At 41.7% G+C, this 24984-nt stretch overlaps 2 protein-coding genes across 5 annotated transcripts in view; one reads left to right on the top strand and one right to left on the bottom strand.

Annotated features, from left to right (window-relative positions):
- LOC126937670 (40S ribosomal protein S20-like) overlaps positions 1–24984 on the top strand; it is a 1038442-nt gene that overhangs the window by 376101 nt on the left and 637357 nt on the right. The gene's annotated exons all lie outside the window — the stretch shown is intronic.
- The window catches only part of DIRAS2 (DIRAS family GTPase 2), a 68541-nt gene continuing 57970 nt past the window's right edge, over positions 14414–24984 (bottom strand). For 2 of the 3 annotated variants that reach the window (XM_050761293.1, XM_050761292.1), the window contains exon 2: positions 14414–18442. In XM_050761293.1, the coding sequence (XP_050617250.1) occupies positions 17807–18406 (600 nt within the window). In that variant the 5' untranslated portion in view covers positions 18407–18442 and the 3' untranslated portion in view covers positions 14414–17806. Of the gene's footprint in view, positions 18443–19016; positions 19315–24984 lie in introns of those variants that run through there. The other variant, XM_050761294.1, reaches the window with a different exon arrangement.

The raw sequence follows: 24984 nt of genomic DNA on the forward strand, positions 1-24984 counted from the left end.
GATAGAATGCTGGGATGCTGTCTGATCATCATTTTTTCCACTTGAGTCAATAAATTCTGGTGTTAAATTATATAGCAAAATAGTAAAAATGTACTTCTACTAAGAGACTGAGAAGTTCCTTACTGCCATACATAGGATCAGATTTTCCAGCATGCTAAACTCTCCTAAACTCTCCTGAGACTTTGCTCTAGATAAGTGAATAGGCTTTTATTTCCTTCTCAGATCACTTATGCCATGCTTTGCTCATACTTCATATACAATTATGATGAATTAGTTAGGGTTTATAGAGAGACAGAACTAATGGAATATATATATATATATATATATATATATATGTATATAAAGGGGAGTTTATTAAGTATTAAGTCACATGATCTCAAGGTCCCACACGATGCCATCTGCAGGCTGAAGAGCAAGGAGAGCCAGTCTAAGTTCCAAAACCGAAGAACTTGAAGTCCAATGTTTGAGAGCAGGAAGCACCTAGCACGGAGAAAGATGTAGGCTGGGAGGCTAGGCCAGTCTCTCTTTTCACGTTTTTCTGCCCACTTATATTCTAGCCTCGCTGGCAGCTGATTAGATGGTGCCTACCCAGATTAAGGGTGGATCTGCCTTTCCCAGCCCACTGACTCAAATGTTAATCTCTTTTGGCAACACCCTCACAGACACACCCAGGATCAATACTTTGTATCTTTCAATCCAATCAAGTTGACACTCAGTATTAACCATCACAGATGATAAATTAACATCCAAGGCCCAAGGCACTGGGATACCCCGATTGAGTTGTTTTATTCTCAAAAATATGAGTGACATGTAGTTGCTAATCTCTAAGGCCTCCCCCACCCCTCTACTTCCCTACTTCATCCCCATTCTTGGTAGATGATGGGCTTAACTGAGAGCCAAATCAAAGCAAGAGTTTTAAATTTTCCCAGATTTTCATGTTCTTAGGAAGTTTGTAATGTCAGATAGTGCCTAAGGGAAATTTTGTTGTGGAGATGGAGGGAAGACAGAAGGCGTTGACCACAATTGGCCAGGACTGGAGGATCACCTAATGTGGCATCCCACCTTGAAGCTTCCTTGTATCTATGATACCCTTGGAACCAAGGAAAACTAACTCTCTTTATCATGAGTGAGAAAGGGATGGGGCCCAAATGGCATCTGATACACTTTGCAATAATGCTTTTTGCAGTGACTTGCAGACAGCAATACGCTGGAATAATTGAGCTAGCACATAGCACAATCTGCTGTAGCCACTGCACAATTGCAGAATCAGACCCATCGGTGCTGTATTTGACGAACAGCAGACTTGGAAGGAAAAAAATCTATTTCCCACTAGACTAATGATGCTAATTTGATATGAATTGATTGGATGGTTTTACTTGAAGCTTATGTGGAATTTTGTTTTTGTGTTAAAGTTGCATTAAAACTATCAGCTTAAGTTCAGCAAGCACTGCATTTGGACATATTAAGTAACATTAAGTACACATAGTATAGATCTCCACCCAAGGTTCACAATCTTTTTTTTTTTTTTTTTTCTGCAAAGTTACCAGTTCATTATTCAAAGTAGAGAAGTGCTGTTTGGGAGGAAATATTTAAGATACTGGGCAGCCGCTGAGGGTAAGGGAATAAGGGGGTGAAGTCCAGAGGAAAGCCCCCTTCTGTGGATGGGGTGGGGCTTCATGAAGAGTTGATGGAGACATTCTGACAAAGGCAGCAACCCAGCCAGGCTAGGAAATGAGGACGCTTTCTATGAAACAATCTCCTTTAGTTGCCCCAGCTATTCAATAATGTCTGATATGGAATCAAAACACACAGTTGTGTCAGGGATGATGTCAACAATGAAGGGACAAGGCAGTGGTGGCCTCTTCCCCTTTCCTACCAGAATACCAATTTCACAAGGTGTTGCAATGTGCCTAGCTCACTGCTGACCCTCTCCCTTTGCATTCCTCTACTAATTAAGGCTACAAAGAGCATCTCTGCATATAAGATTATTTACAGTCTTATAAATAGACCAGTAGGTGGGTGGCCCTGTGAGACAGTGCTGGGCAGTGAAGGATGAGTGGAGGTTGTTAGGTGGGGCTTCCAGAAAGCTCCAGAAAGCAGAGGAGTTTGACTTGGCTGGCAGGATCTCTTTTCCCCTTTGCCTTTCCTCCCACTGGCCATATAGAATATGGCATAGCAATTGGTGCTGCTGCAGCCATTTGCTAAGTAACCAGGATGGAGAAGCCTAGAGAAATCCCAAGGACCCCTGGATGCTTCCTGAAGACTCCCTTATGACTTAAGAGGAAAACTGTGCTCAAGCCACTGTCATTGGGGGTTTCTTTCAGATGCAACTGAGCACAAGCCTTCAGAAGAAGGGCACCCCTCCTTGTCACGCATCACACTCATCAGGTGCTGTGTCATGGGGAGGACAGGGCCTCTCATAAAGACCTTGGCCTGCAGCAAGGTGACCATGAGCCCCTGGCCAGTACCGCAGCGGAGGAGGAAGAAGGTCTGTTGACCTCAGGAGGGGCCACCTGGGTCTCCATCAGGAAGAGTGAGCAGGAGCCCACCACAAACCTCTTTTCAAAGAACTCAGAAGGAAAGGGAACCTTAAAGGAAGGGGTCAAAATAGCTATTTCAAATTACCTATATTTAGCACCAGTTTGAGTTCTGGGTGAAAGAAAGTAACAGCAGATTTTAAAACAGAATGTGAACAGAAAGAGTGAAAACGTAACCTAAAGAAGAAAAACTATAGCAAAGTCATTCTAAATTACATTATTTCAATTCTCATTGACTATTAGAAATCATGATGTTACAATCAGAAAAATAAATAAAGACATAAAGAAATAGTGCGCGGGTTAGAATCACGTAAGGTGCTGGATACTATCTTGTGCATCCTGCCTGGGAATAGCTCTCACTGAGTGAATATAATCATGTCTGTTACACCTGAGTGTTTACAATTGACAACACTGTGCCAAGTCTTTTACCTGTGTGTGGTTTCACTTAACCTTAAGAGATATTACCACAATTCCCAGTTACAGTTGAGGAAACTGGGGTGTGGATCTGCCCCCAATCATAGCTCTCGATGAATTTGACATTGCTATTTTCTATCTACCTAAAAAAGCTACGTCGCCTGCAGCAGAAACAAACAGCCCTACTCTAAAGACACTACAAGGCTTTTTGTTTTAAATGTGATTGTAAAAAATCTCAATTAGAGGAGTCTTCAATTAATTGAGTGTTCCAAGTAATCTAATTTCCTGGCTTAATTGAGCACTAACCGGAAAAAAAATTTCCCATTAAAACACATTGTTTTAAAGTGTATAAAACACACTTTCTTGACTTAGTGAACCCGATTTAAACTTTTTTGATAATTAAGTCACTGACGGTGCCTCAGGGTGGCTATACTGACAGTCACTTCTCCCCACTCCGTGCTGTATCCAACTGTTAGTTTTTTTCCATTCTTCTACTAATTAAGGCTACAAAGAGCATCCCTGAGTATAAGATTATTTCTTTTATATTTCACATTAGTTTCAGATATGCCTAAAGTGGATGCTGGGCCAACAGGGTTATATATATTTTTTTAATGCTTCCAAAAATCTTCCCAAAATGCTGCACAAATTTTTACCACACTGCTTCCAGGTTATAGTTCTTCAAAACTCTTCAAATGTAATTCCTAAGTGTGAATTTAACAATCAACTGGTAACTGACAAGCTGGGAGATTTGGGGGAAAGTTCTGGTGAGAGGATGATGAAGATGGAGAGCACTGAACCAGGAGAGGAAGGATATGAAGAGTGACGACATCTCAAAGGGGAGAAGTTACAAGCTTTGTGCATTGCACGTAACGGTGTGCCAGTAAAAGCTTAACAACCAGTTCTCCAGAGAAGAAAGGGGAAACCCTGATTTGTAGCGTTTTGCCAAGGTGGAAATATTCCTGCTACAGCCCATTTCAAGTTACTGGATGCATTTGAAAAACTGGACACATTTGGTTTTGTGAGCCAATAGGAACTATCCTCTAGAACACACTGACTGCAAGGGACCAGGGGACCACTGGGAGGGACAGTGAAATGAGCATCCTTGGATGTGGTGTGCTACCATCCTCCACTCATACATGCAACAGTCTGGACACTTAAAGGGCCCCTGAGCAGAGGTCTGGGGACCTGGATGCCCTATGTGGTCTCTCAACCATGGGACAATTGAACAGACCCCACGGGAGAATGTCATATGCTTGGGGGAAGCAGTGTCCCCAGGCACTAGCAAGTGCTCTCATCTCTTCATAAGGTTGTCACATCTCATTGCCTAGTCACAGTCTTTTATTGGTCATATTAATATATGCCTACCAAATTAGAAACTCATAAGTCAGAGGAATAATGGCTCATTATGAGTGACAGTCAGTGGTTGATTATTTTGGCAGGCAGTTCTGGGCACTATGATTAAAAATGGACCCAGGAAGGGGGAAAGATTTCTCAGTGGACCCTATTTTCAGTGTTTTACCTAATGGTAGCCAAAGAGCATGACATACCCAAAAGCCAGAGGTTAAAATTTCAATGAAAAGGTGGCTACAAATGGATTCTTTCTCTAGTCACTTATTTCATTTGGCTTTATAAAGTGTCTCCTCATGCTCTTTTTCCAGCATTTGGATATGCTCTCAAATTATTCATAATATGGCATTGCTTTATTTCTCTAAAAAATTTGGAAAAATCATAACATATCAGGGAAATGCTGATGATTGAACCATTTCACCTTCTCATGAAATCTTGATGTCCTATCCAAGACAGAGACTGGCAATTTATTCATCATCCTTTTTTATTTTCTGTATTTCTGATGCTTTGATATCTGGATGACCCTGGAGGCATCCTATCCATATTAGCCAACTTTTAAAAGCAGTAAATGACTCCCTACGAGCACACCTCGTGTATGCAAACCAACCAACCCAGCGCTCACCTCCTCTCCAACCTTCTTCCTCAGGTTCTCACCATCTAGGCCACCATCTTCCTTCCCTAATCACTCCAGAGCCAGGCACCGGATGTCAAGAGATAGCCTTCCTGTCCCAGAGCCTGCTGAAATTATCCAAGCTAGCCAGTCCTAAACCTGCTTACCCTGCCTTGCCTTGTCTTTCCGGCAGAAGCCACATGAGAAAGGCTCTTGTGCAGGTTTCACCCCTCCTCTCTCAGCCTCCTCACTGACCCTGGTACTTCCCCATGTAGCCCCACTTGGCATTGCATGCCCCCTCCTCTTAGGAACTGTGAGTAACTGCTGACTTTTCAAAGGAAGCCTTCTCCTGATCTGTTGGTTTCACCATACCTGAATAGTAATAAAACCTACATTTAGAAACAGCCAGTTCCTCTCAATACCCATGTTTCTCTTTTTAACAAAAAATCCCCAACTTCTAGATAAGCATATGGCCTCCAAGATTTAAAAAAAAAAAAAAAAGACTGAGCCTTTGCTGATTCTCCCTGGCTATTAGCAGCGGCCACATGCATCAGGTCAGCTCCTTGCTTACGGTGCTCTCCGAAGTGTTGTGGAGGATGCATGCTTTCTTCTGAGTGCCTCCTCCAGCTGCAGAGGATTTGATGGCTGGGGTTCCAGCAGTCATCATGGGCCGTTAGGATGCAGCCCACACTCACATCCTAGAATCATCTAGGATGGGGAAGATGATTTATCTAAATAATCTGAATAGCTCATGATTTCGTGGAGCCATGGACTCCTTTTGTGGAACAAATAATGAAAATCTGTTTTTTAAGTAACTATTATTTGAGGTTTTTCTGTTGCACTCAGCTAGACTTCATCACAGATAATGCACTATCCTTAATGGAAGAAAAACCATAACATCTGTCTGTCAAGGTACTGACTGCGTCTCAAAAGTATGTCATTTGATCATGCTACTGATATTATCAATATCAAAAAGAAAACAGTTTTACCCATCTGTAATGTCAAAACCATGATAAGCGCCTTCCCCTTCAAGGGTCACCATGCTCAGTGCTGAAAATCAGGGTGCTCAATCAATCCTCTGTCCCTCACCCCGTTTTCCTAAACATAGCAGACCACAACATGCCGGTGAACATGATTTAATTATGTTCACAACTTTCACTATTTCCTTGAACAAGAAATAATACATCAAAAGCAGGAGACATATTGTGAACCACTAATTTTTCTGCAAAATAAAGCAGCATGTGATTTGGCATTTAAGTAAAATCTTCCCTTTTCATGCCAGTCATCTTGAGTCCCCGCTGGTCCTGACCCCAGTGTACTTTCTTCAGCCCATATCCTCTATTAAACAATAATTACTAATTAAACAAATAACAATAACAGAACATCTTATATGGCATGGATTCTCTATTGACCACTCACATGTTCCACCAGCATAAGACGAGCTGAGCCAAGTATGAAACAGAATCAGCTAACAGCCTATTGCTGTGTTCTTCCACATCGTGTGCTTTTAATGTTACGTGATATCTAACAATAAGTAAAGAAATTTTAACCAAAGACCAATTGTTCTTTCTCTCTGAGAAATTTTGCAAAAAACTTTTGGTTTGGTTTTATAGGTCTCTGTTATGTTACTTATGTCTCTTTCTGCTACAAAATATATAACTTTGGGTTATTTTTCTCTTTTAAAAACTTATTTATTTCACACTGCTACAAAATATATAATTTGGGTTCTTTATCGTCTTTTAAAAACTCATTTATTTCAAATTTTGCACAGGATTACTTTGCATTCGTTCTGTTAAAAAATAAGATCTTGATTGGTGTACCAGTGGTGGCAGAAGTTTAATGAATTGATAAACTTCAATGCATAAAGATCAATGCATTGTCATGAGGAATCCAGACCTAAAATATCACATCTTCAGATATTTTTGTCTTATCTCCTATACACACCATTTTTGGTATGGGAGACATTTAAAACTTTTTTTAATTTTTATTTCACTAGGTTTTGGGGGAACAGATGGTGTTTGGTTAGATGAATAAGTTCTTTAGTGGTAATTTCTGAAATTCTGGTATACCCATCACCCTAAACAGTATACACTGTACCCAATGTGTAGTCTTTTATCCCTTAACCTCCTTCCACCCTTTCCCCTGAGTTCCCTAAGTCTACTTTGTCATTCTTATGCTTTTGGGGCCTTACAGCTTAGCTCCCACTTATCAGTGAGAACATACAATGTCTGGTTTTCCATTCTTAAGTTACTTCACGTAGCATAATGGTCTCCAATTCCATCCAAGTTGCTGCAAATGCCATTATTTCGTTCCTTTTTATGACTGAGTAGTATTTCATGGTATATATATACACACACACACATACACATACCACATTTTCTTTATCGACTAATTGATTGATATGCATTTGGGCTGGTTCCATATTTTTGCAATCGCAATTGTGCTGCTATAAACATGCATGTGCAGGTATCTTTTTTGTAAAATGTCTTCTTTTCCTCTGGGTGGATACCCAGGAGTGGGATTGCTAGATCAAATGGTAGATCTACTTTTAGTTCTTTAGGGAATCTCCACACTGTTTTCCACTGTGGTCGTACTAGTTTACATTTTTTGACTTGGAAAATTATCATACTCACAGACTGACAAATTGACTGTAGGCACAGAAAGCTTCAAGGTGCTTTATGACATTATAAGTTGAGTATTTTGCTCTTATTTTATCTCGACCTTTGTGCTTCACTGAACCATGAGTTAGGAATGTAACGGGAAAATGCAATTTAACAAACATAAGAAAGTACATGCAACAAACATGAAAATACACTAGCTGTCATGTCAAATCCCTGTTCACTTCAGTAGGGATGGCACCAGGTTCAAGAGACCAAAGAGACCTAGAGCCAGCAAATGAGACATAGGGTTTTATTTGGGGAATTTTAAATACAGGGACAGTCCAATGGTGGAGGGCTGAACGGGAGAACCACAACCACCGGCAAAAAGCATGCAGTTGATTCAGCACCCTCACTGAGCACCTTCCCTCAGCAACCTCCATATGACAACCTTCATTTCTCAAATTCTTGGTGTCAGGTTGGACGTGGTGGCTCATGCCTATAATTCCAGCAATTTGGGAGACTGAGGCCGGTGGATTATTTGAGGTCAGGAGTTCGAGACCAGCCTGGTCAACATGGTGAAACCCCGTCTCTACTAAAAATGCAAAAATTGGCCAGGCCTAGTGGCACACGCCTGTAATCCCAGCTACTCGGGAGGCTGAGGCAGGAGAATCTCTTGAACCTGGGAGACGGAGGCTGCAGGAAGCTGAGATTATACCACTGCACTCCAACCTGAGCAACAGAGTGAGACTCTGTCTCAAAAAAAAAAAAAAAAAAAATTCTTGCTCTCAGGTGAGCCTACCGTATACTAGCCAAGATGAAACGCACAATGTTACTAGAATATCTGCCTCAATGTCATGACAAAGGTCCCACTGTCTCTGCAACTGCTGTTGACAACACCACTGTTAGGAATTCAATGGAATTTTGATAAATGTCAATTAGTTTTATATTTCACATCTTTAAATTTACAAGAAGAAAAAAAACTCACTACATTTTCTTTGGAAACTATGCAAAACCTTACAGACTACTCAATTGCCGACTATCTTGAACAATACTGACTTACCAGGCAAAGATAAAAAAGTGTAGAATACCTGAGTACTTTTTATCAGGTTGACTCTGTTGCATAATTTCTGTAGTCTAATTTATTTCTTGCTAACACTAGTCAGCCTACATTTGACAATATTCTTTTTTATAACCTGCTAAAAGGATTGGGGAAAAAAACACTTTATGAGTTTCTGGCATTTCTTAAATTTCTTGAGAACTTCAACCTCTATTGTACTGTATTTATTTACATTGTACAGATTTTAGCAACTTCTCATTTGAATCTTGGAAGGAAAAGGGTGACAAGAAGGAAATGCTAATCTCTGAGACTATAAAAAGAGGTAACACATTAGTCAAGATGGGTTGGGTTATGCCCCAGTAACAAACAACTCCAAAATCTTGAAGGCTTAAAACAACAAAGGTTTATTTCTCCCATAGACTTTAAATCTATCACAGGTCAACAGGGACCTCTGCTCCCATCTCAGCCTTGCCCTCACTCTGAAAAGCAAGTCAGGAGAGCAACCCTTCTCTGGAACACTGCCTGTTCTTTGGGGAGAGGGCAATGAAATGCTCCAGCCTAAAATCAGGGTCCTCCTTCACTCACAACTGCATAGCAGAAATGGTCGGATCTCACCAACAAGAGGGCCAGAAGTGCAATCTTACTCTGTGCCCAGAAGGGGGAAGAATGGGAAGACCCAGAGAACTGCACGGGTGATTCCCATGGAGAGCAGCCAGGCAGGTTTTGCTGCTCTGTCTAGCAAATGTGCATGGGATACTTATTGGTCCAAAGCATAGTTCAGGTTGTCGAGAGGGTTCAATAATGGACTTGGGTTAAACTTCAAACAAGTCAGAATTATAAAGAAATCACTTCTGTATAGCAAAATGTCCTACAAGCCAGAAAGGTCAAGAAAGCAAGAATCAAGAAACATTTCAAAGAGAGAGAAAATCCTTTTTTTTTTCTTTTTGACTTAAATGAATGGAAAAAGCATAGAGGGGGCCATTTGAGGGCAGCCCTAGTATAGGAAAGATGTTCATATGCAGGGATGGACATGGAGACCGAAAGAAGGGATTTCCAAGCAGAGGAAATGACATAATCAAAGCAGTACGTTTTGACACATCCACTCTGTAAGTGTGTGTTTCCAGTTTCATAGTGACAATGATATATTAAAGCCCATTCTCCAGCCCACTCTGAGTTCCTGATTCTTATGCTAAGATTGCAATGGGGATATTTGAGATATTTTGTAGTATCTAACTGTGGGGGCTGCTTTATTTTTGTTGGGGTGTGTGCATGTCATGTGTGTGTGCGTGTGTGTGCACATGAACACTTGGAGAGGTACTTCTTGAAAGCTAATGTGTACTTTTTATTAAAAGGACTGCAAAAGATATAGTCTTGATTTTTGGCAAGGGCAAATAACACATTTCACATCTACGGTGTCGCTCCCTCACAAAGAAACTGCGTAACTTTCATCTTACGTTCATGGCGAACAGTTCTATCTCCACTAGGTTTTTTTTCTGAGCTCCCCATCTCTCCTTATAGAAGTAAAGTTGAAGTACGGTGGTTTCCTCTGTTTTCCTATATCTAAGCTAACTCCGTGTTGTTTGAGGCAGACTGTGAGGAGTTAGAAGAGCAAACAAATAATAGCAACAATAATGATAATTATTATCATTGTGACAATAGAATTTATGTTAAAATGTCTCAGGCAGATGCCTGCCTCTTTGGGCCCCTCAGTGACTTGTGATAGACTAGGATAGGCAAAGACCCCTTGTAGTGAAGAAAGGTAAATGGAAATTGAAAAGTGAATGAGGACAATTCAGAGATGTGAAAAGATGAAGGCATGAGAGTTCCTGCCCAGATCTGAAGCAGTAACCTTGGCAGGGCAGAGCCAGTGCTGTGGGTTAAAGGAATCCTGTGGATGTGGCCACAGCAGCAGCCACTGGGTGCTGAATGCAAGAAACTGTGGCCACGGACCCCATATTTACAGTATCTGGGGCAACCGCAAGTCAGCAAAGCCAAGGCAGAATTGATGGGGGCATAACCTCCTGACAGGTTCACCTTGCCCTCTGCCCAGGGACAGCCAATTTATCAAGAGAGGGCGATCGCAACAGAGAAAGAGCTTAATACACACAGAGATGGCTAAGCGGTAGACTGGAGGGTTTATTATTCCTCAAATGAGCGTCCCTGAAAATTCAGAGGCTATGGTTTTTAAAAGGTAGTTTGGTGGACAGGGTGCTGGAGAATGGGAAGTGCTCACGGTTGGGTTAGGAACGGCATTATAGGGAGTCAAGGCTGTCATCCCCTTGTGCTGTGTCAGTTTCTGGGTGGGGGCCACAAGACCAGATGTGCCAGTTTACCAGTCTGGGTGGTACTAGCTGGTCCATGAGAATGCAGGGTCTGAAAAATACCTTGAACATCAATCTTAGATCACAGTAGAATTGTTATATATAGGAAAAATTGGAGAGGTTAGAAATCTTGTGGGTTTTGGCTGCATGGTTTCTGAGCCATAATAATTTCTAATCTTCCGGCGCTTTGGGAGGCTGAGGTGGGTGGATCACCTGAGGTCAGGAGTTCGAGACCGGGCTGGCCAACATAGTGAAACCCTGTCTCTACTAAAAATACGATAATTATCCGGGTGTGGTGGTGCATGCCTATAATCCCAGCTAATCAGTAGGCTGAGTGAGGAGAATTGCTTGAACCTGGGAATCAGAGGTTGCAGTGAGCCAAGATCGTGCCATTGCACTCCAGCCTGGGCAATAGAGAGAGACTCTGTCTCAAATAATAATAATAATAATAATTTCTAATCTTGTGGCTAATTTGTTAGCTTTGCTAAAGAGTCTGGTCTCCAGGCAAAGAGAAGTTTGCTCAAGCAGGAGCTATTATTATCTATGTTTCAAAGTTAAACTATAAATTCATCCCAAAGTTAGTTCGGACTAAGCCCAGGAATAAATAAGGGCAGCTTGGAGGTTAGAAGAAAGATGGAGTCTCTTAGGTCAGATTTCTTTCACTCTTAATTTTCCTGTGTCAGATTTTTCTCACTGTCATAATTTTTGCAAAGATGGTTTTAGGGGCACCTGTCTTCAGTATTTGCAGACACTGAAGAAGCCTGAGGAGTTGTTAAGAATAGAGAGTGTGCCATGCTTAGATCAGGAGGGCAAGGAGGGGTGGTCCAGATGGTTGCTGGGGCTCAGACCCACAACCAGGGACATCACTGCCCACGTAGCCCTGATGGAACTCCCCAGGGTGGGGCAGATGGGCAGGTGCTCTATACCTGAATTACAATTTTCTCTCAATGCTAACCTTGGAAAATGCTGTACATAGAGAAAGCTGAGACCCTCAATACCACTGACTGAAAAAAGTCACTAAAGGAAAACTTGATTTAACAAAGCCTGCTCGCATCTCCATCCCACCCCAAGACTTAGGGAGCTGGCAGGCATTCCCAATTAAACTTGGCTAACAGCAGTGATTCTTATATTCGATTCCATATCAAAATTACCTACTAATACACAGTTTCTGCGAGGGGTAGGCGGTCTGGGTATCAATAGTTTGCAAAACTCTTTTACCAAGTGATTCTTATGTGCAACAAAAGAGCAAATAGATTATAGCCTTGCATGTCAAAGTGTGGTCTCGGACCAGAAGCAAGGACATCACCTAGTAGTTGATAGAAATGCAGAGTCCCAGGCCCCACTCAGCCCTGCTGCCTCAGAGGCTACAGAATCACAAGACCCTGAAGTGCTTCATTTGCACATTAAAGTTTGATAAGCACCAGAATACGCTTTAATGGTGCCTAATGGGGTCTGCTGATTGTCATTATCTCCATAAATGGGAGCCCTGACTAATGTTGCAATAATGACCTGAAGCTGGGCGGAGGGTTGGAGTCGGGAGGGGCATGCAGACAGCAAGACCAGGAAAGCTGTTGATAAAGAGGCTGGAAGAAGCGGAAGTTTCTGGTGGTTTTTACACTTGGATAGTTTGATTTTCACATTGCCGCCAACCTTCCTGATAGAATGCTACACAGTCAGCAGATTTTTATATGTTTCCACTGAAAGCTCAATACATGACCAGCCAGCTCTGTGCTTTGTGCTTATCATGAAATTAATCCTCAAGGCCGCCACCCTGCAGACGTCAATCATTCCCATTTTGCAGAAGCACTAAGAGGGCAAGAACCTACCCAGTGTCACTCAGCCATTCCGTCGCAGAGTGACGACTTTGCTTTTAGTGTTTGATGGATTTTTCCTGCATCATCAAAATTAAGCTTCATTTTACAACCAGTGTGGAAAAAGACAAATAAAGACAAAACTGAAGCAGTACTCAGCAACAATGCTAGGGCAGAAACTGTCCCCACAGGGTTGACAAGAACAGTATGCCAAGTTCTGTACAGAAATATAGTCATAATTAAGCATTAATCAGGCTGCACTTTGGCCCACTTCCTTGTTGCTAAAAGTCACATAGCACTAGATCCTGACCATTTGTATCTCTTTGTTCCTGTAGATAAGATGTCTGGCATTAAGGTTATAAGATGGTTTAAGAGTTGATTTGCATCCCTGTTGTTCCCATAGACAGGCCCTCTGACATTAGAATCATAAGGCTTTTGTTTAAGGATCGGTTAAGATTTTTTTCAGGCCCCAAATTCCAGCACCCAATTTGAAGACCCCACAGAAGGATGGGATCAGCATGAGACTGCAGTTTCTTCATCCTCATCCCACAACTTTACCCCTCACTCTTTGACCAATCAATGATTTCCACACTTCATGCTGTGGCCCACTCCAAAACCCTTAAAATCACTAGCCCCACAGTCCTCTGGGAGATGGATTTGAGGTTTCCTCCTGTCTCCTCATAGGGGGACCCTACAATTAAACCTCTTGCTCTACTGCAACCCCATGTCTCAGGCATTGACTTGTCCCAGGCTTAACGCCATCATTTTGTCAATGAAAAGAACACTCTATATAAAATTTCCAAAGACATTTATTCTGAGCCTAAGAGGAGTGGTTAATGACCCTAGAGACAACCCCAGGAGATCCTGAGAACATGTACCCAAGGTGATCTGGCTACAGCTTCGTTTTATACATTTTAGCAAGATGTAAGACATCAATCCCTACGTGTAAGATGTACATTGGTTTGGTCCAGAAAGGTGGGATAACTCAAAATGGGGGCTTCCAGGTCATAGGTAGATTCCAGAATTTTCTAATTGGCAATTGGTTGAAAGAGATTATTATCTAAAGACTGGAATCAATAGAAGGGAATGTCTGGATTAAGATAGGGCTTATGGAAACCAAGGTTTCTATTATGCAGAAACAATCAATAGAAGGAAATGCCTCTTACCAGACCCGAACAGTCTATCATTCTTCAGATGTTTTAATGTTAATGCTGGTCAGTTGTGCCTGAATTTCAAGAGGAGGAGGATATAATGAGGCATGTCTGATCCCTACTTCCCATAATGGCCTGAATTAGTTTTTGAGTTAACTTTGGAATGCCCTTGGCCAAGGGGAGCATCCATCAATCAGTTGGGGGGCTTAGAATTTTATTTTTGGTTTACAGTTTAATAGCCTGGGGTTGTGGAGGAAGGCAGGATTAAAAAAAAGAGAAGGGAGTTTGTCTTCACTTCTATTTTGACACAAGTAGGGCCCTGCCCTACTCCTTCGCTCTCACCTTAACCTGTCTGGAGCTTCTGCTTCATTTCCACCCAATGACAGGGAGCATGGGAAAGGTTCACAGGACACCCCAGGGTGAGCTACTATTGCCTATACTAGTTCTGTGCAGAGCCTGATATCCTTCTATTGTGGTCGTAAGCACATAACAACTGCTGAGGGGTCACCAAGTCAAGGTCATCCTAGACCAGCTAACCCCATAAGACACAGCACCACTTTCCAGCCAGGGTGTCATAACTGTAACTTTATTGTAATATGTCCCATTATTTCCAGAACATCACTGGCAACTAGAAACTTGTATGCAAGGGTGATTTTTATAACCGCAGAGTAAATAAAATATAATAGAGAATAGACTTGTAACAATAAATACACTTTAAATATAAATATACACATCGATATCCCACACATATAAAAGTCATGCTCTGCAAATACTTTGTATACACACTGTCCTTGTGGGGTACTGAATTCCAGGATGTGTCTTCAAGGATTTACATGTGTCCTATTAGTTGTAGATATTTCCAGAGAACTTACGTAGAAGCAACACATTACAAATTTAGGGGAAAAAAATTAAGTATCACAGAGCAATTTTTAAAATATTTAATACATTTTTGTTCTACAAAGAATGAGCATTTCTTAAATATTACAAACAGTGAAACAAGTATACTAGCTTACAGATATGTACAATTTATGACTTTATACTTCAAAAATGCAGGAAGATAAATTATATGTTTTATATACATGTAATTTTAGATAGAATGAACAATTCAATATTGCTCTTGTGTTGGTCTTGCTGCATTGTGTGCATGCCCATGGCTTGTCGCTGGATGGAGGAGGGGCTCGTGGGGACAGAAGGGAAGTCATGGAGCCCCATGCTCATGCCCAGAGCGCCATCCTCAAAGCAATATTTAATTAAATATTAACTGATTCTGGCTGGGTCAAAAACTGCTGTGCCCATATGCAATGTAGGATGTGTTTTCAAGAACCACAGCTACATATTTGGGAATGGAAACATACAAATGCTTTAAAAAAATTTGATTCTGTGATACTAACTCCTCAAACCCTGAGTCAATTGGGGAGCTCCTAAAAGATGATTTTGCGATAATCATCGATATCCTCAGTTCGGCTCATAGAAAATGATCTCAAAATGAAGACCCATAATTGAAGCTTCAATAGCCTTCCTAGCCTATAAATTCACAGGCAAAATATGAAGGAAAAAACGTGTCCTGAATGAAATCAGATTTTCAGTAATTATAAACTTCTCATGCTGATGAAGCCCTAAACACTTATGTAGAAACCGATTTGAAAGGGATAAAATAAATTCTGACTTACAATCAGTAGAAATGGGATGGTTTGTAGGAATGTCTCACATTAAAAGTTTTATTAACACTATAGTCGGTGGTAAATATCACATTCTACCGTTAGCAAAGAACCCACTCAAAATCTATACACCCCATTTTGGCCATGAAGTTCTGTTTCTTCTTCCATTTAACCTATACCCAAATTAAAACTTGATCATCTCTCTCTCAGAATAGAAACAGAAAAAAATGTCGGGACAAGTTGAAAAACAAATGTTCCAGAAAATCCGCCAACTAAAGATCTCATTGCGAATGCTGTGCAACAGCTTTCTAGAACAGAACAATCCTGCTTGAGGAATTTGAAGCGGGGCACAGGACTGGCCCAAATGCTCTGCACCCCCAGCTGGCTCCCAGGCCACTTCTCTGCTTTCTCAGCTCAGCATAAGTGCTCCCCCTGCAAAGTCAGGGCGGTTTTGTTCTAGGAGACCATGGAGTCAAGCAGTTCTCAAAGGCACCTCCCACATACTAAACACATCCCAAGGGTGAGTTATTGGGAGACCAGAGAGGATGAGATCAGGACAAGGGAACTGAACCAGAAAAGGCTAAAGAAAACTAGGACATATTGAGAGAGCAAGTGCGCTTTGGGGGATGGAGATGGCCACATTGCTGCTGCTGCTAACCCTGCACAGGAGGGACAGGAGAAACAGCAGTTGCAGGAGGTGGCACAGTCAAACATCCCCAACTTAAGCCCTGCCTGTGCTGGCACTGCCACCCAACAGCCAGGCAGCCCCCACCCCCCAGGCAGGCCCACGTGGGACTGCAGCTTCTTCTGCCTGCCAGGCGGGTGACAAGAAGATTGCTGAGAGGATGATGCCACAGTTGGGGCCAGTAAATGTTCTGCCAACTGAAACAAACAGGAGATCTAACAGGCACTATCAGTGGGAGTTTTCAGGAAGCCAAGTCCAACCAGGCTCTACGATGGCAGAGCAATTAAGCTGAGTGGGCTCTTCCCAGGGCAGAGCAGCCTGCCTGTCTCCAGCTACCATCCTATCCCCAAGCTAACACAGGAAACCTGAAATGGCTGTAATTTGGCTTGAAAGATTAAAGATGCACACAAAATCATTAGGAGAAAAAGATAATTGTTTCTAGAGTGAATACTGTATCGAACCGCTCTTAGAAGACATGTATAATGGAACATGCAGGAGAATTTACTATTACTTAAATGCATTTTCCAGGAATATATTTCCAATATAGATAGATCATCAAAAACACAGTGAATAACTTCTGTTTCAAAGTATTTCATTAAGGTGCAAAGTGTGGCATATACATGTTTGTGACACTACAAAAATGGATGTGCTTCAGGTTGTCTGATGGCCTTTGCTGGCTGCTACCCAGCTGGGTACCGATTGAGTTATTTAAGAGAAGAAAACCACCTTGGAGGAAAAAAACGTCTAAAAATACCGAGTCTATTTGCTTATATTTAAAATCTGAGGGCTGAAAGAAGTTATACTCCTCACAGATCAAAAGAAGAAAATCACATTTCTAAAACCCTCGATGTATAACACACAGGAGCATTATTGCGATGTTTTAATACTGTCACGATATCCTCACTTAAAAACTGAAGAACTTCTGACAGAGCAGCACACTATTAGTGCACTTATCCCTGCACATGAAGATAAATACTCTAATAGGTTAAAATGATACTTCCTAACTAGGTCTATGTGAGGTGAACACATGCCCTCAGGGTAGCAAGGCTCCTAACAGGCCAGGTGGGAATTAAGAATGAACACCCTTTGGGGGAGAGGCTGTGGTTTTTAATCTCCTTTAAAAATGTGTAAAATGGACCAACTGTGGTCCACTTTGGACCATCTGATCTTCTCACCTCTTCCTGCCCCTCCCCTCCCCCAAAGATGTGATTGGCTTCTGTCTGGGGTTGGTGCGGGTAGCTCTGGGTTAACAGGCTCTCACATGCACGTAGATGACATTTAGTCCTCTCGGTACATGTTGCTTTGTGGGTACCAGTCCTCCCTCCCACCTTCGGGTGTTCATCGCCATCTTCAGAAATTGCTGGCAGCTCTCAGTTCCCGGGGATGCTGAGCGTTTTGGTTTTCACTTGAACCGCCTGGCAGATTGTGTGACTCCAGAGGGGGTGGCTTACTGTTGGTGGTGTGGAACGCCCTCTTAAGGACTATAGGGCGCATCTCGATTAAATGCAATGTTTAACACGTGGGCATTGTACATGCTACCCTGACGACGGTGGGTGTCACTTGGGGGGAGTGAGGTGCCGGGGACACACAGCTGCTCCTCCCGCAGGAAGGGCCTTCACATGATCACGCACTTGCCTTTGAGCTTCTCTTTCCTCTTCTGCTGCTTGCTCTTTTTCCCGTCGATCTGGAGACTCACGGTCCTGCGCTTCTCCAGGTTGAGCAGCTCCTGGAAAAGCTCCTTCACGTTATGGTTGAGCTTGGCTGAGGTCTCCATGAAGGCGCACTTCCATGTGCGGGCTAAGGCCTCCGCCTCGCTGCTCTGCACCTCGCGGCTGGGGCTCTCGTCACACTTGTTCCCCACCAGCATGATGGGGATGCTCTCCACGTCCCCTTTGATCTCGCAGATTTGTTCGTAGATGGGCTTGAGCTCCTCCAAGGACTGCCGACTGGTGATGGAGTACACCAGGATGAAGGCGTGCCCCTTGGAGATGGACAGCCGCTGCATGGCCGGGAACTGGTGGCTCCCCGTCGTGTCGGTGATCTGCAACGTGCATATGCTCTTGTCGCAGCTGATCACTTGCCGGTAGGTGTCTTCCACCGTCGGGATGTAGCTCTCCCGGAATGTGCCTTTCACAAACCTCAACACCAGGGAGCTCTTGCCAACACCACCAGCCCCAAACACGGCCACCCGGTAATCGTTGCTCTGCTCAGGCATGTTGCTGGAGGGCTCCAACTATCAGCCAGGACACACCTAGCAAAGGAACCAGATGTTTAAGAGAATTAATAATTAAAATATAAAAACGTTAATAAGGATGGCTCTACCCTCTTTTGATAGCTTAAAAATGGGAGGTCATGACATTTATAATAGCTACAATTCTAAATCCAATAAATTTGGTCAATCTGCCGTTTTCAAAAGAACAGACAATCTACTCGGGCTCACTGAAGCCCATCTATTCCTCTTTATTGGACCATGACAATGAGCATCTTTGCTCCCACATAGGCCCTAAGCCCAGGGAAAACATGCAAAGTGAGCCCGAGAGGCAGCACCAAGGAAGAGCAATGAGAAGAGAAATTAACCACCCCCCAAAAAACACAGACACACATATGCACACACACATCACCATCATCAGCAGCAGCATATCTTTGCTGTTTTACCTGAAGTACTGAGTACCCAATATACTGGTCATCATTGTGTGTGTGTGTGTGTGTGTGTGTGTGTGTGTGTGTGTGTGTGTTTTAACAAACAATGGGAGAGGGAGATGAGTGAGGGAAAAGGATGTTCTTAATATTAATTCAGTGTTTATATTAACTCATGAAATCCTTACCCCTCTGCAGAAGTTGGTGCCATTAGCTCTGTTGTACAATGATGAAACTGGAAACGAGGAAGAGATGGGGAATGGAATGTCTCTGATGTTACACAGCCAGTAAGAGGGAAGGCTAGGATACAACCAAAGCATTGTGGATGTCAATGCCCATCCCATAGGCTGTCTGTAGACAGAGCTGGTCACAGTGACTTAGGCATTACTTGGGCCAGAGTATAGATTGTCTCCATTAAGCATGAAGAGCTAACTAATAAGCGTGAATAGTCATTTCATTCATCAAAATTAAGATGATTATATAAGCTTTATTTTTAGGAAACATAGGAATTGGGTATTACCAGGATAGTAGCATAAACTACTTATTAAGGGTCATTAAAAATGAAGAGAATGCAGCAACTCTCCATCATAAACTTCACCCCTACTCTAATAGTTATTTTTATTCAGGGACGTGTAGATGTGCCCTCTTAATTTACACCCTATCATATTTTTTTCATTCTGTATCTTCTTTGGTAAGGAAGGGCATATAACACCAAATAAAATAGAGAATTACACAAATTTGGATAAATTTTTAAAACTAACATGTTAATGTGAAGCGTGGAATTCATTCTTTTCTGCAAGCAGGCATTGTGCTGACTTTTTGCTTTTCTAGTTTTAGGGCAACTGTGGAAAAACAATAAAAAGCTTTACGGAAGAAAATCCGTTTTAGAGTCCAGTAAAAGTATTAAACAGAACTAACAATGGAAGGAAATGCATTTGTGCAGTGAATATGTTCTCGTGACAGACAGAACATCAGGTCAAAGTCTCGGACTGAGGCATCGCACCTTCTCAATTTGCCTTGTGCGTCTGCCTACAGATCTGCTCAGTTCAATACTCCGCTGCTCTTGCATGCACTTTGGAATCCCAAACCCTCCAAGAAACTAAGGAAACATCAGTGCTAACAGAGAATATAAAAGACTGTTAGGAAGCTCATTAACACCAAAAGACGGCAGAAGAGTCTGCTTAGGAGTTTGATGAAGTTTAATAAATGCTTATAAGATCATTATGATTAATTCAAGGGTGGAGCATTGTGATAAATTGTTCTACAATTTTAAAAAAAAAACCTCAATGGTGTCTTAGTTGGTTTTCTGTCACTATAACAGAATACCACAGACAAAATAATTTTAAAAGCAATCTATTTCTTACAGTTCTGGAGGATGGTAAGTCCAATATGAAGAAGCTGGATCTGGTGAGAGCCTTCTGCTGTGGCATAACATAGTGGAGAGCATGGCATGATGAGAGAGAGCAAGCATGTCAGCTAGGGTCTCTCTCGTCGTCTTAGAAAGCCACTGATGCCATGACAGGCATTGCCCAGCCTCCTCATGACCTCATCTATTCCTAATTACCTCCCCAAAGGCCCCGCTTCCAAATACCATGAACATACACATTAGAGGATTACATTTCTAACACACGCACTTTTTTTTGGTTTTTTGAGACAGAGTCTCGCTCTGTCGCCGAGGCTGGAGCACAGTGGCGTGATCTTAGCTCACTGCAAGCTCCGCCTCCCGGGTTCACACCATTCTTCTGCCTCAGCTTCCCGAGTAGCTGGGACTACAGGCGTCTGCCACCATGCCCAGCTAATTTTTTTGTGTTTTTAGTAGAGACGGGGTTTCACCATGTTAGCCAGGATGGTCTCGATCTCCTGACCTCGTGATCCGCCTGCCTCAACCTCCCAAAGTGCTGGGATTATAGGCATGAGCCAATATGCCTGGCCAACACATGCACTTTTGGGGGACACATTTAAACCATAGAAAATGGCCAAAGGAATCTAATCTTAAGCTTCTTTCTACATCCTCAGAATGAAGCTCTTTTTTTTTTTTGCTTAGAAGGGAGTTTCCTCACTCTGCTTTGCCTTGTATTATGGTTATTTAGCTCCAGACTAGAGCATAAGCATCTAGCTGGAAGAGAACATGTCTTAACAAGTTCTGCATCCCAAAATATCTCAACGATCTCTTGGTTCACAGCACACACACATTCTTTATGAGTTTGCTGAATATGTGGTCAGCTATGTTAAGGTGTCTCCATTATTAAACTGGCAACCAACACACAGGAAGTAAATGCTAAACATAAAATAAAATATTCATGGCTACAATTATTCAATTGCCCAGAGAAATATCCATCGAGCTTCCACTAAACTAGGCTGTAGACAAAGGGCCAGGAAACAACTAAGGAGAAGGACGGACTTAAGGAAGGATCTCTATTCTCATGGAACTCAGAACCAAGTAAAGCAGACATCAATCCAAAAGATAACTTCACAAATGTTTGATAAATTATATCATAGCAAGTGCTGCAAAAGAGAGGTCTGAAGGAACTTCATGAAATTTGAGATATCAGGAAGAATTTAGGAGGTGGCATGGAAGCATGAATCTGAAAGTTGAACAGGAGTCAGAAAGTTGAAGGGCTATGAAGTTCAATGTGCATTTATGAGATAGGCCTGGGGCAATAACTCCATAGTGATCAACTCACTAACAAAAACCCAAACTGTAGAGAATCACTTGGACCTAGGAGGTGGAGGTGGCAGTGAACTGAGATCGTACCACTGCACTCCAGCCTGGGTGACAGAGCAAGACTCCACCTCAAAAAAAAAAAAAAAAAAAAACTTGTAAACTATTTTCTTCCATGTCAGAACCATTCATTTATTTCATAAGCATTTATAAAATGTCTTCTAGATACTGTGCAAACTCAATGCTTACCCAATAGCACTCATAGCATTGGGGGCAGGGACAAGCATAGGAAAATATACATTATACCGCACTTGGCGATGCTGTGATCTAGTTATCAACAAAGGCAGGAGAAAAACCTAGTGGGGAATCCAGCTCTGCCTGGGGCCCTCAGGAAACATTTCATAGAGGGCTGGAACTTGCCAGATGGCAAAGTGATGAAAGGCATGTTAGTCAGAAGAAAGAACCTCATAAGAAGGAATAAATGAAGGAAATAGAGCTAGTGCTTGTGCCATGGTAGAACAGCTTGTGTAAACTGGCATCCAGGAGTGAATCTGGGGGAGGGAGTGGTGGCACTCACCGTCAATCAAGATAAAAGGCGGAAGAGAGAAGCAGCTTTAGAGAAATGGCAGTAAACAACAAGGAGAAAGGAGCTGTGATTGGGTCAGGTTTATGGGACAAATAGGGGGAGATACTTGGTAGGTGATTGGGGTTTAGTGTGAAAGCTCAGCAGAGAGGTTTCATCTACTGATAAATATCTGGATACCATTCATATACAAACAGCAGTATAATAAAGAAAAATTCTCCAGGGAGAGAGCATGTAGAATGAAAGGAGAATACCACACGCCCAATCTGTTATATGCTATTGGGAGAACTTGGCAAGTTACTTAAACTTTCTGCGTTTGAGTTTTCTCAGCCAGGAAATGGATATAATAATGCCACATTGTTTATGAGACTAATGTGGGGAGTGAGTAACACAACGCAGTCAAGCACTTGAACAGCTCTCAGCACATGGGTTTTTGGTTACATTCAAGAAGGACTATGCAGATAAGGGGTTCATAAAGGAGCAGTATGATGGACAGGGAGAAAAACTCGCAAGAGGGCAACTAGCTATTAAACTCATTCAACAAGATTTCAGAATACAACATTCATATAAAGAACCAACTGTATTTCTATACACTTGCAATGAACAATCTGAAAATGAAATTTAAGAAAATAACTCAATTTACAATAACATCAAAAAGAGTAAGATACTTAGGAATAAATTTAACAAAAGATGCAAAACATATCTGGAAATTACAAACATGGTTGAAAGAAATTGAAGACACAAATAAATGGAAAAACACCCCATGTCATGTATCAGGGGACTTATACTGCTAAGATAGCAATATTTCCAGGAATCACCTACAGATTCAATGCAATTCTTAAAAGCATCCCACTAACTACTCTGCAGAAACTGACAAACTGATCCCAAAATTTATATAAAAATTCAAGAGACCCAGAATAGTCAAAACAATGTTGAAAAAATAAAAATGAAAAACCCGGCAGACCCATACTTGCTGATTTCAAACTCACGTCAAGGATATAATACATCAAGAAATTGTGGTACAGACACAGGATACACAGATAGATGAACAGAATAGAATTCAGAGTCCAGAAAAAAACCCTCATATTTACAGTCAATTGTTTTTGGACAAGTGTGCCAAGAAAATTCAATTCAAAAGGGAGAAGAAATAGTTTTTCAACAAATGATGCTGAAACAGGTAAAAGAATAAAGGGAGCACCTGTCCCTCACACCATACACAAAATTGACTCAAAATAGATCAAATACCTAAATATAAGAGCTAAAACTATAAAACTCTTAGAAGAAAACATAGTTATAAACTTTGATGAACTTGGAGTAAACAGTGTTTTCTTAGATGTGATACCAAAAGTATAAGAAACAAGATTAAAACTAAGTAAATCTGATTTCATCAAAACTGAAGGACACAGTCAAGAAAGAAGTAACCCACAGAATAAGTGAGTATTGTTATAAATCATATATCTGATAAGGGACTAGTTTCAGTATATATAAAGAACTTCTACAATTCAACAACAACAAAACAACTCAATTAGAAATGGGCAAAAGACTTACAAGGACATTTCTTGAAAGAAGATATATGAATATATTGACTATATTTAGTAGTCAATAAGAAGATATACAAATAGTCAATAATAAGTCAATAACATGAAAAGATACTCAACATAATAGTCACCAGGAAAATGTAAATCAAAACTGTAACAAGCCTGTAATCCCAGCACTTGGGAGGCTGAGGCAGGTGGATCACAAGGTCAAGAGATCAAGACCATCCTGGCCAACATGGTGAAACCTCGTCTCTAAAAATACAAAAATTAGCTGGGCATGGTGGCGCATGCTTGTAGTCCCAGCTACTTGGGAGGCTGAGGCAAGAGAATCACTTGAACATGGGAGGGAGAGGTTACAGTGAGCCAAGATCGTGCCACTGCACTCCAGCCTAGTGACAGAGTGAGACGCCGACTCCGTCTCAAAAAACAAAACAAAGGCTGGGGGCAGTGGCCCATACCTGTAATCCCAGCACGTTCGGAGGTCAAGGCGGGTGGATCACTTAATATCAGGAGTTCAAGACCAGCCTAGCCAACATGGTGAAACCCTCTCTCTACTGAAAATACAAAAAAAAAAAAATTATCCAGGTGTGGCGGCGGGTGCCTGTAATCCCAGCTACTAGGGAGACTGAGGCAGGAGAATTGCTTGAACCCGGGAGGCGGAGGTTGCAGTGAGCCAATATCACGCCATTGCACTCTAGCCTGGGCGACAAGAGTGAAATTCCGTCTCAAAAACAAAGAAAACAAAAAACTATAAAGTACTACTTCATATCCACTTGGATGGTTACAATCAACAACAACAAAAAAAAACAAACCCAAAAAATAACAAATAAATGTAGGCAAGGATGTAAGAACATTTGAACCCTTGTGCATTGTGCATTGCTGGCCAAAATGTAAAATTATACTGCTGTTTTGGAAAAAATTCTAGCAGTTCCTCAAAAGGTTAAATAGAATTATAATATGACCCAGCGATTCCCCTCCTTTGTATATACCTATGATAAATAAAAACACATAGCCACACAAAAATTTATACAAAGATACTCATAGCAATATTAAGCGTAATAGCAAAAAAAGTGGATATAGCACAAACGTTTGCAACTAATGAACGGATAAGTAAAATGTGATCTATCCATTCAATGAAATATTATTCATCAAGAAAAAGGAACTGGTACACACTACAACATGGATGAATCCTGAAAATATTATGGTAAGTAAAAGAAGCCAGTAATAAAAGACCACACATAATGTATGGTTCCATTACATTAAACATTCAGAATTGCAAATATACAGAAAGGGTATTTGTGGTTGCCTAGGGATGGGGTGGGGTAGGCACTGCGGGGAAGCAAGAAATAACTGATAATAGGTACAAGGTTTCT

The sequence above is a fragment of the Macaca thibetana genome, chromosome 15 (assembly GCF_024542745.1).
Source record: "Macaca thibetana thibetana isolate TM-01 chromosome 15, ASM2454274v1, whole genome shotgun sequence".
Classification (NCBI taxonomy): Eukaryota; Metazoa; Chordata; class Mammalia; order Primates; family Cercopithecidae; genus Macaca; species Macaca thibetana.